This window comes from Eulemur rufifrons, chromosome 10 (assembly GCF_041146395.1).
Source record: "Eulemur rufifrons isolate Redbay chromosome 10, OSU_ERuf_1, whole genome shotgun sequence".
Taxonomy (NCBI): Eukaryota; Metazoa; Chordata; class Mammalia; order Primates; family Lemuridae; genus Eulemur; species Eulemur rufifrons.
The window spans coordinates 1,383,787-1,397,126 of NC_090992.1; the positions used below are offsets into that span (position 1 = coordinate 1,383,787).

General features: G+C 51.2%; 1 protein-coding gene across 2 annotated transcripts; it reads left to right on the forward strand.

The window, feature by feature from the left end:
• Positions 1-340: 340 nt before the first annotated feature.
• Positions 341-6,174, forward strand: IL4 (interleukin 4). Of its 2 annotated transcripts, XM_069484039.1 has the most exons (4): positions 341-475; positions 744-791; positions 4,472-4,648; positions 6,073-6,174. In XM_069484039.1, the coding sequence occupies exons 1-4, from the start codon at positions 341-343 to the stop codon at positions 6,172-6,174; spliced, it is 462 nt and encodes a 153-aa protein (XP_069340140.1). The 2 variants fall into 2 exon arrangements, with proteins under 2 accessions (XP_069340140.1, XP_069340141.1); XM_069484040.1 differs by lacking the exon at positions 744-791.
• The last annotated feature ends 7,166 nt before the right edge of the window (positions 6,175-13,340 follow it).

Here is a 13,340-nt window from a genome sequence, read left to right on the forward strand (position 1 = left end):
CGAGCTGATAAGATTAATCTGAAGAGCAAATTATGGTGTAATTTCCTATGCTGAAACTTTGTAGTTAATTTTAAAAAAAGGTTTCATTTTCCTATTGGTCTGATTTCACAGGAACATTTTACCTGTTTCTGTGAGGCACTTTTTCTCCTGGAAGAGACGTGCTGATTGGCCCCAGGCAGCTGACAATCGGGGGTAATGAAAATTTCCAATGTAAACTCATTTTCCTTTGGTTTCAGCAATTTTAAATCTATATATAGAGATATCTTTGTCAGAATTGCATTGTTAGCTTCTCCTGATAAACTAATTGTCGCAGGTTGTCACTGCAAACAGAGATCTATTAATGGGTCTCACCTCCCAAGTGATCCCTCCTCTGTTCTGCCTACTAGCATGTGCCACCAACTTCGTCCAGGGACACAGATGCGGCGTGGTCCTCACCGAGAGCATCAAGGCTGCCAACATCCTCACAGAGAGCACGGTGAGCCCCTATCTGGCGCCATCTCTCCAGATGGTCCGGGGCTGCTGCGGGTTTGTCTAGCCCGTGAGCGAGCATCAGAGCGGCTAGGGAAGCTGGCGTTGGCCCCGGCCGCAGGCGGCAGCTCGGGGAGCGCGGAGACGTCTCCCGACGCCCTTCCCGAGGGGGTGCGGGGGTTTCTCAGCGGGAGGGAGAGAGGCCCATGGAGGGTCCGCGTGTCCAGCGGGACGTTAACTCTGTCTCTTGCTCTCCTGCTCCTGCCTGGGCCCAGACTCCGTGCACCGACCTGGCCGTAGCAGACGTCTTTGCTGCCCCCAAGGTAAGAAGCCGTCCCGTGGCCTGGTGGGCGATGGGTGACGCGGGAGGGGACAGCCATCCACAGTGGTGGCACATGAGACTTGTTTAATGGGAAATGAGCACAAATGGACTATGAAATGTTTTCAAAGGATGAAGATTCTGATCTTTACTCTTAAGCATGATGTGATGTTTCTGGTTTCACTTGATTTAGAAGATGTGTAATACAAAGCTTAGATTTTGTGATCCTAATTCAGATCCCGGGTAAAGAAAAGCCCTCCAGGGTTCTGCCCAGCGTCTGGCACAGCACCTGGCACGTAGGAGACAGTCAACAGGTGCCTGTTGAACGGGAGAATGTTTCTGGCCCAAACATTTCTGAAAAAGCAAATACTCTCACAAAAGCAGATATTGAGATTACGGGTTGCAGGAGCTTTCATTTTGTCTAAGAGACTTCCTACGGCAACAGAGAAGGTGTCGCCAGGGCCCCTCCTCTCCCACAGCCTGGTCACCTAACGGCCCGTGGGCTCCAGGCCTGGCGGTCGGAGACCCCCGGCTTGCTGTGTCCCGCCCAGCTCCCCTCCCGCTGGGTCCAGGGCTGCCCCGAGGGACAGCGGCCAACACCCCCCACCCCCGGCTGCCTGGGCATCTGCCCTTCTGCTCCCGGGCCCCACCCCCATCTGCAGTGGGAGGAGATAGATGTGACAGCTGATAGTGCGTTTTCTCTGACAAACACATGACTGCAGCCATGTCGATAGCTCTGTGCACTTCAGTTCCTGTTTTCATGGAAACACACGACTGAGACTGAAAGCCCCAAAGCCTCAGTCACCAGTGGTCTCCTAACTACCCGCTTTCCACGCGAGCTAGAGGGGCTGCCCGGGCCGGGAGCGGCCCGTGGGCCGGGCAGGTCGCACTCCGCCAGGGCCCTTCCTGCTCCAGGCGTCTGTCCGCATCACCTCACGGCATTAACGATCGTCCCAGGAGTCTGACACAGGGAGAGGTTCTGAAGGACAAGGACATGCACACGCACACACACGCACACGCATGTGCAATCCATCTATACATGCACACGTAACACCTCCAAGCCCTCCCAGCCCAGGCGGGTCCTGCCAGAAGCCGAGGCCCTGGGCCGCTCTGGGCTCTAACAAAGCCGAGGGAGGGGACCAGCCGCCAGGACCTTCCCTGGAGGAGGCGCCAGGGCTGCAAGTGGGGCTGCCCACGGCGTCGGCCCCAGGCCCGCCGTTAACCGGCTGTGGCCTTTGGCGAGTCCTCAAGCCCCTTCGCACCCCAGTTTCCACACTGGAAGATAGGACAGTGATTAGAAGGTGATGTGAAAGGCGATTGGAACCAGCTCTGGCGTCAGTGGAAAGTGTTACTGTCAGATGTCACAGTGCCGATCAAAGCCCACAGCAGGAGGTCTGTCCCTCACGGGAGTGTCCGGAAGGGGCTACCTGGGAGGTCTCTGCGGCAGGGACTGTGTCAGAGCTCTGGCCGGTTCAGGACCATGAGCGTCCAGTCCCGCTGGCGCTGTCCCAGCTGGGGCAGCCGTGCTGAGTCCCCGCGCAGCTCTGGGCCGGGCACTCCCGGCAGCAGAGCCCAGACGGGCGAGGGAAGCAGCCGGGTGGGACGGAGGGGCCTCTCTGCTGTGATGCCAGTGGAGCTAAGAGTTGAAGGCCTTTAACTAAAAACTGCCTTTAGAATTAGTTCTTTTAAAGGTTTTCCATTAGATGCCAACTCTTTTCAATTCCTATTTTATCCTAATTACCTTGGAAAGTCCTCTGACTAGTATCTTTAGCTGGCTTTTCCCTGTGTGGCCATATGCTGGTCCAAACTAAGAGGCAGTCTAATTTCTATGCTCCAGCCGGACGCTTCCGAAAGTCTCACTGGGTTTTGGTGGGAAAATAAGCAAAGAGGCTCTTCTCTGAACCTTCCTGACCTCACTGTTCCTCTACAGCATCCTGGTGTCTGCCCACCTCCGACTCAGAGGTGGCTGCGGCCTGCCCACCTCCACCTGCCCCCCTACCTGGACTCGGCCAGAGCCCAGGGGGGTGCAGTGATGGGTGGGAGGTTTCTTGACGGCCAGAGCCCAGAGACGCTGACGCTGCTCTTCAATTTCCAACTGAAATCAGGGCCCACGAGTGACTCTCAGCAGTTCATTAAGTAAACGTCCTTCCACCGGCTCTGCCCTGGGGACACCGAGCCCCGCAGGGGGAAGGGGAGGTTAGTCTAGCTCTTCCCAGAAGAACCTTAAATATGAAGTGCCCTTCTAGAATCTAGCCTGCATAAATAAGAGATGAGCACAGAGATCTACACAGATTACTCAAAGCCACATTACTTACAGAAGCAAAACACGCTGCCGCCAGGGGACTGATAAGTCACGGTGCCGCCGTGCAGCTCACAAATCCTATCGAGTGACTCAAGAAAATGCTCGTTGCGTACGTTAGGTGCGAAAGGGCCAAAAAACGGTATTAACAGTTGGTGCCAATTGTGAAAAAAATAAACTATTAAGAAAACATGGGAAGATATTTACTAAAATATTAGCTGTAGTTATCTCTGACCGGTGGGATGAGTGGATTCATTTTTGTTGAATACGTATCACCTTTATAGCAAACATAGATTACCTTGAAGATCAGAGAAAATATGTAACTGTAAGAACTTAAAAGCTACACAGTGCGTCTCAGATAAACCCCCCGGGATCTTGTCACTGCAGGTTCTGACACAGCAGGTCTGGGGTGTGGCCTACGAGTCTCATTCCCAACCAGCTCCCAGGAGACGTCCGGGCTGCTGGGCCGCGGCCCACATTTTGAGCAGCAGGGGCCTAGCGCGTGCCCTGACAGAGGCTGGAGGCAGCTTTCTTTATCTGAACTGGATAAAGAAACTGGCTCAAGCTGAGCCCGCCCTCCAGGTTGTGCCTTTGTTCTTCAGTGGAAAAGGAGGGGCCCCCGCAGGCCTGGTCCCCAGCAAGAGCTGTCTCCCCGCTTGTGCGTTCCCTCTGCTAAGGCCAGCGCTCCTAGGAAGAGCTACGTGGCCAGCCCACATCTGAGCTGCCAGCATTCCAAGGAGGCTCTGTCTGTGCACACTTGAGGCCAAAGGGCCCCCTCCAAGGCCCAGCTCGACGGCACCCCCTCCCAGAAGCCTCCCCTGATCTCCCCAGGCCGGACTCCGGCACCTACCTCTTGCCATGTGGGGAAACGCCTTGTCTTCTCGCGCGCACCACTCCGGGAACCTCTGCACACGCCGCTCTCTCCCACGGGAGGGCCGGGCCGCGAGCGTGCCCACGGCAGCGGTGTTCAGGCCAAAGCAGGCGGGATTCCAGGGAAACCTGGGTTTGACAACCTTGTAGGAATGAAGGCAGAATCCGAGTAAGCTCGGGTGGGCACTTTCCACGAAAGAACAGCCCACGTGGAGTAAAGACACAGACACGGGCTGCAGGGACAGATGGTCCTGCATGTCCCCACTCTGCCGCTCACCTAGTGGGGTCACCTCATTCAGGTCCCCTTTCAGCACAGCCCCCCAAGGGGAAGGGACGGGAGGCTCTGGGGAGAAGGCTGGTGCGTTTGCAGGTGAGCGGGAGCTGTGTGCAGAGGTCAGGGGCTGTGACCGGCACCTCCCCTCATGGGACATCTGGGCAAACTCACCTTCTCCGTTTGTCCTCCTGAGTCTACAGTGGAGCGAGCACCTGGCTATCTGTGGCATTTCTCTTTCTAGAACACAACTGAGAAGGAAATCTTCTGCAGGGCCGCCACGGCGCTGCGGCAATTCTACAGCCACCACCAGAACGAGGTCTGCAGGGCAGGGACCGCACCGCAGCGGTTCCACAGCCACCAGCACGTGGTCAGACTCCTGAAAGGACTGGACAGGAACCTCTGCAGCATGGCACACGCGGTAAGCTGGCAGCTCGTCCCCACACGCGGCAGCCTCGCTTCTAAACGTTCCTCCTGGGCCGGGCGCGGTGGCTCATGCCCATCATCCCAGCACTTTGGGAGGCTGAGGTGGGAGGATTGCTTGAGGCCAGGATTCTGAGGCTGCAGTGAGCTATGATCACACGCGGCACTCTAGCCTGGGTGACAGAGTGAGACCTTGTCTCTTAAAAGGAAAGATTCCTCCTCGTGAGCTGTCGTTACTCTTGATTAATCAACACATTCGTTCAACAAGCACTCGCTGAAGCTCGACAAGTGCCAAGCGCTGTCCAGTGCTGGAAACACAGCGCTGGAGACAGGCAGGCAGCGTGGAATGCTCTCGCGGAACGTTCCACCGGGGGAGTTAGGAAAACACGCGTGTAATCTGATGTCCCATAGCAGTAAGTGCTATGAAGAAAAATATAGGAAGAAAGAACATAAAGGTCACAGGGGAGGGGGCTGACTTAGGAGTTGGTGACATTATCTGAGCAGATATTTGAATTAAGTGAGGGAGAAGCCAATGACCAACCGGGGAAAGAACATTCCAGGCAGAAGGAATAGCTGTGCCAAGGCCCTAAGGTGGGAGTGAGCTCCATGTGTCCAGAGCTCAGCAGGAGGCCCGGGGGCTGGACCAGAGTGAGCAGAGGGGGTTTTCCTAGATTGGATCACATGAGGCTTTGGATCCCGCTCCAAGCATGGCGGGAAACGCCTGCAGAGCTTTGGGCAGGGCCAAGACTAGGATGTGATGTCGGTGATGTGAAATGACCACTCCGGCCGCTGCGAGGCCGACAGGCTGCACGGAAGCACAGAGGCCTGGCGTCCTGCCAGGCGGCTCCCACAGCTCACCCGGCTAGAGAAGGCGGGGCTTGGACGGAGGTGGGGGGGCATGGAGGTGGTGAGACTTGGGACATAACTAGACAGAAGGACAGAAGGATCAGATTGGTTGTGAGGGGGAGAGACAGAGGAGTCGAAGGTGATCGCTTGGTTCCTGCCCAGACCCCTTCGGGGTGGTTGGCACGGTTCACAGACACGGAAGACCGGGCTGGAGGCCCAGCAGGAGACCCAGGTTCGGTTCTGCCCGCAGTGAGTGTGGGGTGCCTGCTGCACAGCCAAGCGCAGATGCCGAGAAGGTGCTAGAAAAGCCCGGGTCTCAGGGGAGAGGTCTATCCATTGCATTTTCTACCCTTTAGGTGACTGGGCTTCAGCAGGGTGATGTGATCTGACAAAGTTCATGTTGCTAAGAAATAAAGCACTGGGGTTCAAACTCTGAGTCTTCAAAATCCAGCATGTCCCCCTACCCCCCACACTGTGCCACCTCTGAGAGCGGATATCTCACAGAGGAGAGCTGTGGAGGCCACTCTTGGACAGACAGGGTCAACCGTGCACGCTAACGAAATGTTTCTCTCGCAGAGCCTCTGTCCTGTGCCTGGAGCCAAGCAGAGTACCCTGAAAGACTTCTTGGAAAGGCTAAAGACCATCATGAAAGAGAAATATGCAAAGTGTCGGAGCTGAATGTTTTAATTTATGAGTTTTTAATAGCTTTATTTTAAAAATATTTATATATTTATAATTCATCATAAAATAAAGTATATGTAGACTCGAACAGCAATGGCATTTAGTGGTATCGGCTATGTTTACTTGACAAATGAAGTTACGGTTTGCAACTTTCAGGGAAACCAATTCAATTCACTGAGAGACTATAAATGTGGTGGGAGCAAAACAGGAAAGAACTTCCCTCTCCAGGGGTCCCCTCTCCAGTCGGGGACGTGACGCACAAGACGTAAACGATAAGTAAGAGGGTTCGGGTCCCTGAGTCCTCCCGACTCTCCCGTGTGTTTCTGAACAGAAAAGGTATCACCTGGACACTTACAACATTCTTCTCCTATGGACACAAGGATTGCTATATTGAGTCTGTAGAAAAAATAACCCTCACACACTACATGGCTCTACAGTGAACGACACTTAAAGTCATGATGTAAATTCCCTTGATTAGTGTTAGAACCAACCAAGAGACAAAGCACAGAAGACTTAATCATGGTCGGAGAACAGACGGGCAGTGCCATTCGCCTGACACCACGACAGGTGTGGCTGGAAATGGCTGCGGGGTAAGACAGCAGCAGAGAAGGAGAGCAAGGCACCGACAACTCCAACCCACACGGAGGAGCGTCACTTAAACAATACTAAGGTTCATGGAACAGGAACCAGAAATATAAGTATTTACTCAAAATTGTACTGGCAATAGAACTAAAAATAGTTTACTATAAAAAATTTAGAAGCCGGGCACTGTGGCTCGTACTTGTTTTCCCAGCTACTTGGGAGGCCGAGGCAGGAGGCTCGCTTGAGGCCAGGAGTTCGAGGCTGCTGTGAGCTATGATTGTGCCACTGCCCTCCAGCCTCAGTGACAGAGCAAGACTCTGTCTCTAAAACCTAAATTAAATTAAAAATAAAAATAAATAAATAACTTTGAAGCAGTAGTGTAAATTACATAAACTCTCATTTTTCAACAGGGAAATCAATATATAATATTTAAAGTTGATAAATCAAAATATAGGTAGGAATGGTGCTCATGAATTGACTGTTGTAGCTGGGGATGGGTACCTGGGGGTTGACCGTACCATTCTACTTTTATACACATTTGACAGTTTTGTAACAAAAAGTGAAGGAAAAAACCAATAATGAATGAATCCAGAAATCTTTGGAATTATGATGGTAGCCGCTGGAAAAACCACAGACACAGAAGGGAAGACGGTTTGCCAGGAACGGAGCTCGGGCAGAGGAGGTGGGCCGGAGACTGGGCTTCCGATGGCCGGGTCCCTGTGTCATCAGGTGCATGAATGATACAGTGTTTCTTAAAATTAAAGAATAAAATTAGAAGGACAATAATTGTTGGTGAAGATGCGGAAAAACTGGAATCCTCGTCCATTGCTAGTGTGGTTGGGAAGCGGAACGGCCACCGTGGAGAACGGTTTGGCAGTTCCTCAAAAAGTTAAACATAGTTTATGGCCCGGGAACTCCAATCCTAGGTGCACGCCCCGGGGAACTGAAAACACATGTCCACACACATGTTCACCGCAACATTATTCACAACAGCAGACAAGCAGACACGACCCACATGTCCAAAGTGATGGATGGATCAACGACACATGGCACACCCACACGGTGGAATATCACGTGGCAATAAAAAGAAAGGAAGCGTGACACACACCACAACACGGATGAATCTGGGAAACATCACGTAATCGAGAGAAGCCAGACATGGCCGTCCACAGAGGGTGTGACTCTGCTCACAGGAAACATCCAGAACAGGAGCTTCCAGAAAGGCAAAAACGGAACATCGGTTGCTGGAGGCTGGGGGTTGGGAGGCACAGGCGGCGACCGGTGGAGGGGATGGGGTTTCTCTCAGGGGAGATGACAATGTTCTGACACCAGACGGTGGTGATGAACACACAGTTCTATGAAACCACTAAAAACCACCGAATTGTACACTTTAAAAGGATGAATTTTATAGTATGTGGATTCTATCTCCATAAAGCTTTTATTTTAAAGAAATTAAAGAGGGAACAAACCAAAACCAAGTGTCAGGTCACCGAAACTTGCCTTTTGAAGACACTCTCTGCAGGAACGTGGGTCTCGTGACCGTGACTGAGCACCCTTTTCATCATCGCTTACGCGGAGGTGACAAAAATTAATACTGGTACTAAAATTACACCAAAATATGTAACATCTTTTTAACCCTTTCAAAATAAGGCAATAAATCAAAAGCTTAAAGTCTCACCCTGACCACAGCCAGTTTCACCCTGCCCACATGAAATACCAGCGTGCCCAGGGCACTAAGGAACTAAGAGAGTCATGGAGGCTTCTGAGGCCAATCGGAGAAGACGTGCCCTGAAAATTTTAATTTCCTTTCTTCTTTGATCAACTCATTTGCATTCGACGGCTAATGTGAGCCGCTGTCTGCGACAGGATGTGACAGGTGGGTCACAGTTTGTGCAGGAGGCCAGGACGGCCACGGAAGGGCCGTGAGGAGCAGGCCGTGGACCAGGCCGTAGGAAGGACAGGTGCAGGCTCTAGGCGGGTTTGTCATGGGACAAGCTCTGCTGGTCGAGGTGCAACCGACATTCCCATTTACTCCCCGACAGGTAGTTCTGGACTCTAGACGGAAACAGCCAACGATAAGCCTTCGAATTCGCTGAAAGAACGTGAGAACACGAGTCGGGGAGGACACACGAGAGCGAGTAAAAACCTTCAGGATTATGTGAAAGTTAAAGTGTTGTCGTTTAAGCACACTCATTTAGGAGACTCAGCCACAGCTCCAGGGGACAGGTCTTTTCTCTGCACACGCGACGAGTGACGTTGGCGGCCAAGGCCAAACCGCACCCTCCTGGCTGTCAGCTACCTGAACCTCTAACCGGCCCCTGGTGGGGAATATTTACTGGGCAAATGACTGGGGAAAAGCCTCATTTGGCCCAAATCCATGGCTGTGTCTCTTACTGAGCCGTCCCTGGGCCACAGCTAGAAAAGCTGCCCCTGACAGAAACGCCACAGGGCTCCTGCTGCCGCGGGTCTGCTGTTCTTTACTCTCCTGCTCGCGTCCTCAGTCGGCCCCTCAGGGTGACCGGCTCATCTGAGCACGGGGAATCTCGACATGAAGCACAACGAACGCCGTTCCCACGGAGCAAGGCCCGGCCTGGCCTCCTGACTCCTCCCGGCTGCTGCCCAGGGCCAGGCGGGCACTTTTCCCACTCACGGGGCTGATTTCTGGGTCCCGTCTATCAGCTCAGGTGGGAGTCCCATTCCCAGGTGGAGCCCTAACACCCCCAGTCAGCTGTCACGCCCAACATCTCCTAGATCGGCTTTTCACCCGTGAGCACCAGACATTCTCTCCTTAGCTCTCTTCTCATACACGCTTCCTGTCAACTTCTTCCCAGTCCGACCGTCGGTCTCTAAGCCGCCTGCTGCTGCTTCCTATCAGCCGGCGCTAAACCAGAGGCAGCGTGTTTTCATGTTTTGTGTGTCCACTGCACACCTAGGTGCCTCCTAGGCGACGGGAGTGAGAGAAGACCACACCACGAGAGCAGGAGAAACGGCCGGGAGGGCGGACGACCGTCTCAGCCTCCAGGACACGGGCGTGTACGTCACCTGCTCTCCCAGCCGCCAGGTCTCGCTCCCTCCCCTCTGGTCCTTCGCAATCTTCCCAGCAGTTGTTCTTATAAAACACAAACAGCAAACATCGAGTGACCCACTTAAAATGCTTCCATGGCTTCCCACTGCTTCGAGAAAACTCTTCCACAAGAGGATTCTGGCCCCCTGCCCCTTTCAGGCTCATACGCCCCTACCCTTCTGCCCCCTCCAGCGAACCACCAATGCACACGGCATGCACACGGCATGCACACGGCATGCACACGCAACGTTGCTCCGTCCCTGCTTGGTGAACTGCTTTGAGACCTCACCCCGCAGCACGTCCCATCGGAAGCAGCCTTCTCGGAACGCCTGGTCGGGCAGGTGCGTGCCAGGTGCCACGCCGGCCCCAAGGGCGGATGCCGTGTGGCAGCTCACCACGCACCTGCCTTGACCGCAGCCCTCACCACGCGGCGGTCACTCTCCACGTGCGCGGCCGCCTCTCCTTCCGGAAGGAGGCTGCGTTCCGCAAGGACACTCCACCCAGCACGACACAGGTACGCAGTGAACACACAAGAGACGCACACATCCAGCGTGAGCGGCTCCAGCGCGGAAGAGACACACTCACGGCGGGAAGACGGATGACCAAGCAGCATAACCCACGGTGGAAGATAAATCAAGGCCAACACAATATTTCTGTAATGACTCTGCTATTTTTAGGGCTGGGTGAGGCAATATCCTCTTGCTAAGATTGGTATCAACTCTGAGAAATATTGTATTCAGTTGTAAAGTCCCAGATAAATTGCTTTGTACCACTGGAGAAATAAAGCCTTTGATTAAGAACTAAAATTTCCCCAGCCCTCTGAAGAGGGATGGGGGAGGGAAACAGATGCAGAAGAACCTCTGATCTGTCACATTCTTTAGTCACAGCCATAAACGTGTTTGGTTAAGACAATCTGATGTTCTGATAACGCTGATAAAAGTAACTTGAAGATTGGGTCACAGGAAGCCCAAGATAAATGCTGAGAGGAAACAGGTTCTTTTTGAAGTAGCCTCTTCATAATCATTTTCCCACACATTTGTTCAGCTTCCGAAGGAGGACTGAATGCCTGATTTGCTTTGCAAATGGAACAGCTTAAGAACCAGAGATTGAGATAGTGACAGTGTGTCCTCCCGCCTGCTCTAGGCTGGGGCTGTGGCTTCCGAGCTGAGTGAACTGCCCTGTCAGGCTCAGGCTACCCGGGGGCCCTGTTTATCTGGATACTACCTTGTTTTAAAAACAGAGTCAAAGTGATGTACTAGAAAAGGTTAAGACAGAAAATAACAACAATAGGATTGGGGACCAAAGGAGACAGGAACTAGGAAATGGTGATCCACCGAGGAGCAGACTGTCAGCGAGCAGCGCCAGACTTTACCGTCCATCAGCCAAAGCAGAATGAAAAGAGCATCGTTTTGCCCAGCTCTGTGACACTCGAGGGGGTGAAACAGCCCATCAGGCTTCTGTTTAGCTCTAAAAGAGATTTCTCTTGAGGGTCTTCACCAGATGACCAGATGGACAATGTCCTCGGCAGGGTCCTGACAACGCAGGCAGTGACAGGTTTCCTACAGGAGTGCCTTGGTGGCACGGCTCTATCAGAGTTACACACACCACAGCCCCAACACTCAGCTGGGGAGCAGGGACAGAGGGTGCAGAGGCAGCACTATTTGTTATCTTGCTGATGGCCTTTTATCTCCATGCTCTACAAACATGTAGGAGAGTTTTACACAAGCTGGAAGCTCTGACCAGGAAGAGAGCAAGGTCTGGAACCACCAGAGGAGTTGCCTCTCCTATGCAAAAAACAGTCCTTTAAGACACAAAATGACAGCTCAACAGGAGGAGTAAGTTCTAGTGTTTTATACCACTATAGGATGACTACAGTTAACAATAATATATATTTTCAAATAGCTAGAAGAGAGGATATTGAATGTTCTTGCCACAAAGAAATGATAAATGTTTGAGAAGATGAATATGCTAATTACCCTCATCTGATCTCTATACATTGTATGTATTGAAACATCATTATCTACCCTATAAATATGTATAATTATGTGTCAATTAAAACATAAATTTTGAGGCTGGGCATGGTGGCTCACACTTGTAATCCCAGCACTTTGGGAGGCCAAGGCGGGAGGAATGCTTGAGGCCAGAGTTCAAGACCAGCCTGGGCAATAGGAAGACCCCCATCTCTACCAAAAAATTTTAAAATTAGCCAGGCATGGCAGCACGCGCTTGTAGTCCCAGCTACTTGGGAGGCTGAGGCAGGAGGATCACTTTAGCCCAGGAGTTTGAGACTGCAGTGAGCTATGATCGGGCCACTGAACTCCAGCCTGGGTGACAGAGCGAGATCCTGTTTCAAAAAAAAAAGGTAAATTTCTCAATGTCCACTTTGAATTTCTTAAGACTGCCTAGTACAGTGTCTGGTAATCAATGTTTGCCAAAAGAACATATGATTAACAAGAACATATGATTAACAAGAATCCAAGCAATGTTACTGTTTTGGAGATACTTTAAGTTTATAAGAGTTTCTGAATAAGACTATGGTATTGTTACCACTAACCAATGTTTCCTCCGACCTTTTAGTGGGATACATTCTGCACACACTAAATTATGACCTGAGAACTGGTTTCTGTTCTCAAACACCTAATGAAAAGGATAACAAAACTTGGACAAAAATATTTTTGCTGAAAAATAAATTTTATCAATGAGAAGGAGCACATTTAAACATGTCTCCCACAAATTTGTTTTTTTTGTTTTTTTTTTTTTCCCTGACATGGAGTATGGCTCTGTCACCTGGGCTAGAGTGCCGTGGCGTCAGCCTAGCTCACAGCAACCTCAAACTCCTGGGCTCAAGCGATCCTCCTGCCCCAGCCTCCCGAGTAGCTGGGACTCCAGGCATGCGCCACCATGCCTGGCTAATTTTTTTCTATTTTTAGTAGAAGCGGGGTCTTGCTCTTGCTCAGGCTAATCTCAAAGTCCTGACCTCAAACAATCCTATAGCCTTGGCCTCCCAAAGTGCTAGGATTACAGGCACGAGCCACCTCGCCCAGCTACAAATTTCTGTTTTATGATGAATTCTGTTTAAAGGACACATAACATTAAGAGTTTCTGGGTGTGAAATTACACAGGCCTCTCTTAGCCATACAAAATTAAGATGCCAAGCACAAAGAACCTGCTCCTTAACATCATGATGGAAACAAACACAAAGTAAAGAAGACAATCACCACTACGGGCAGTAGGGAAAAGATTTTTATTTCTATTTAACCATGCTGCATGTATACATACAATATCAATATATACAACTTGAACAAATACAATTTATACATAAAATACAATGAAAGCATAGCTTTTGAGATTGATGCAACAAACTTACTGTATAATTTGTAATTTTGGCCAGTATACAAGTTATTAATGATTTAAATTAATCAGACTACAGTATGAGTTCAAAGGCACTAGAAAGACCTATGTTTTCTTCTAGTATTTTAAGAACAAAGAATAAAGGAAAACAATGTATATGTTAAGA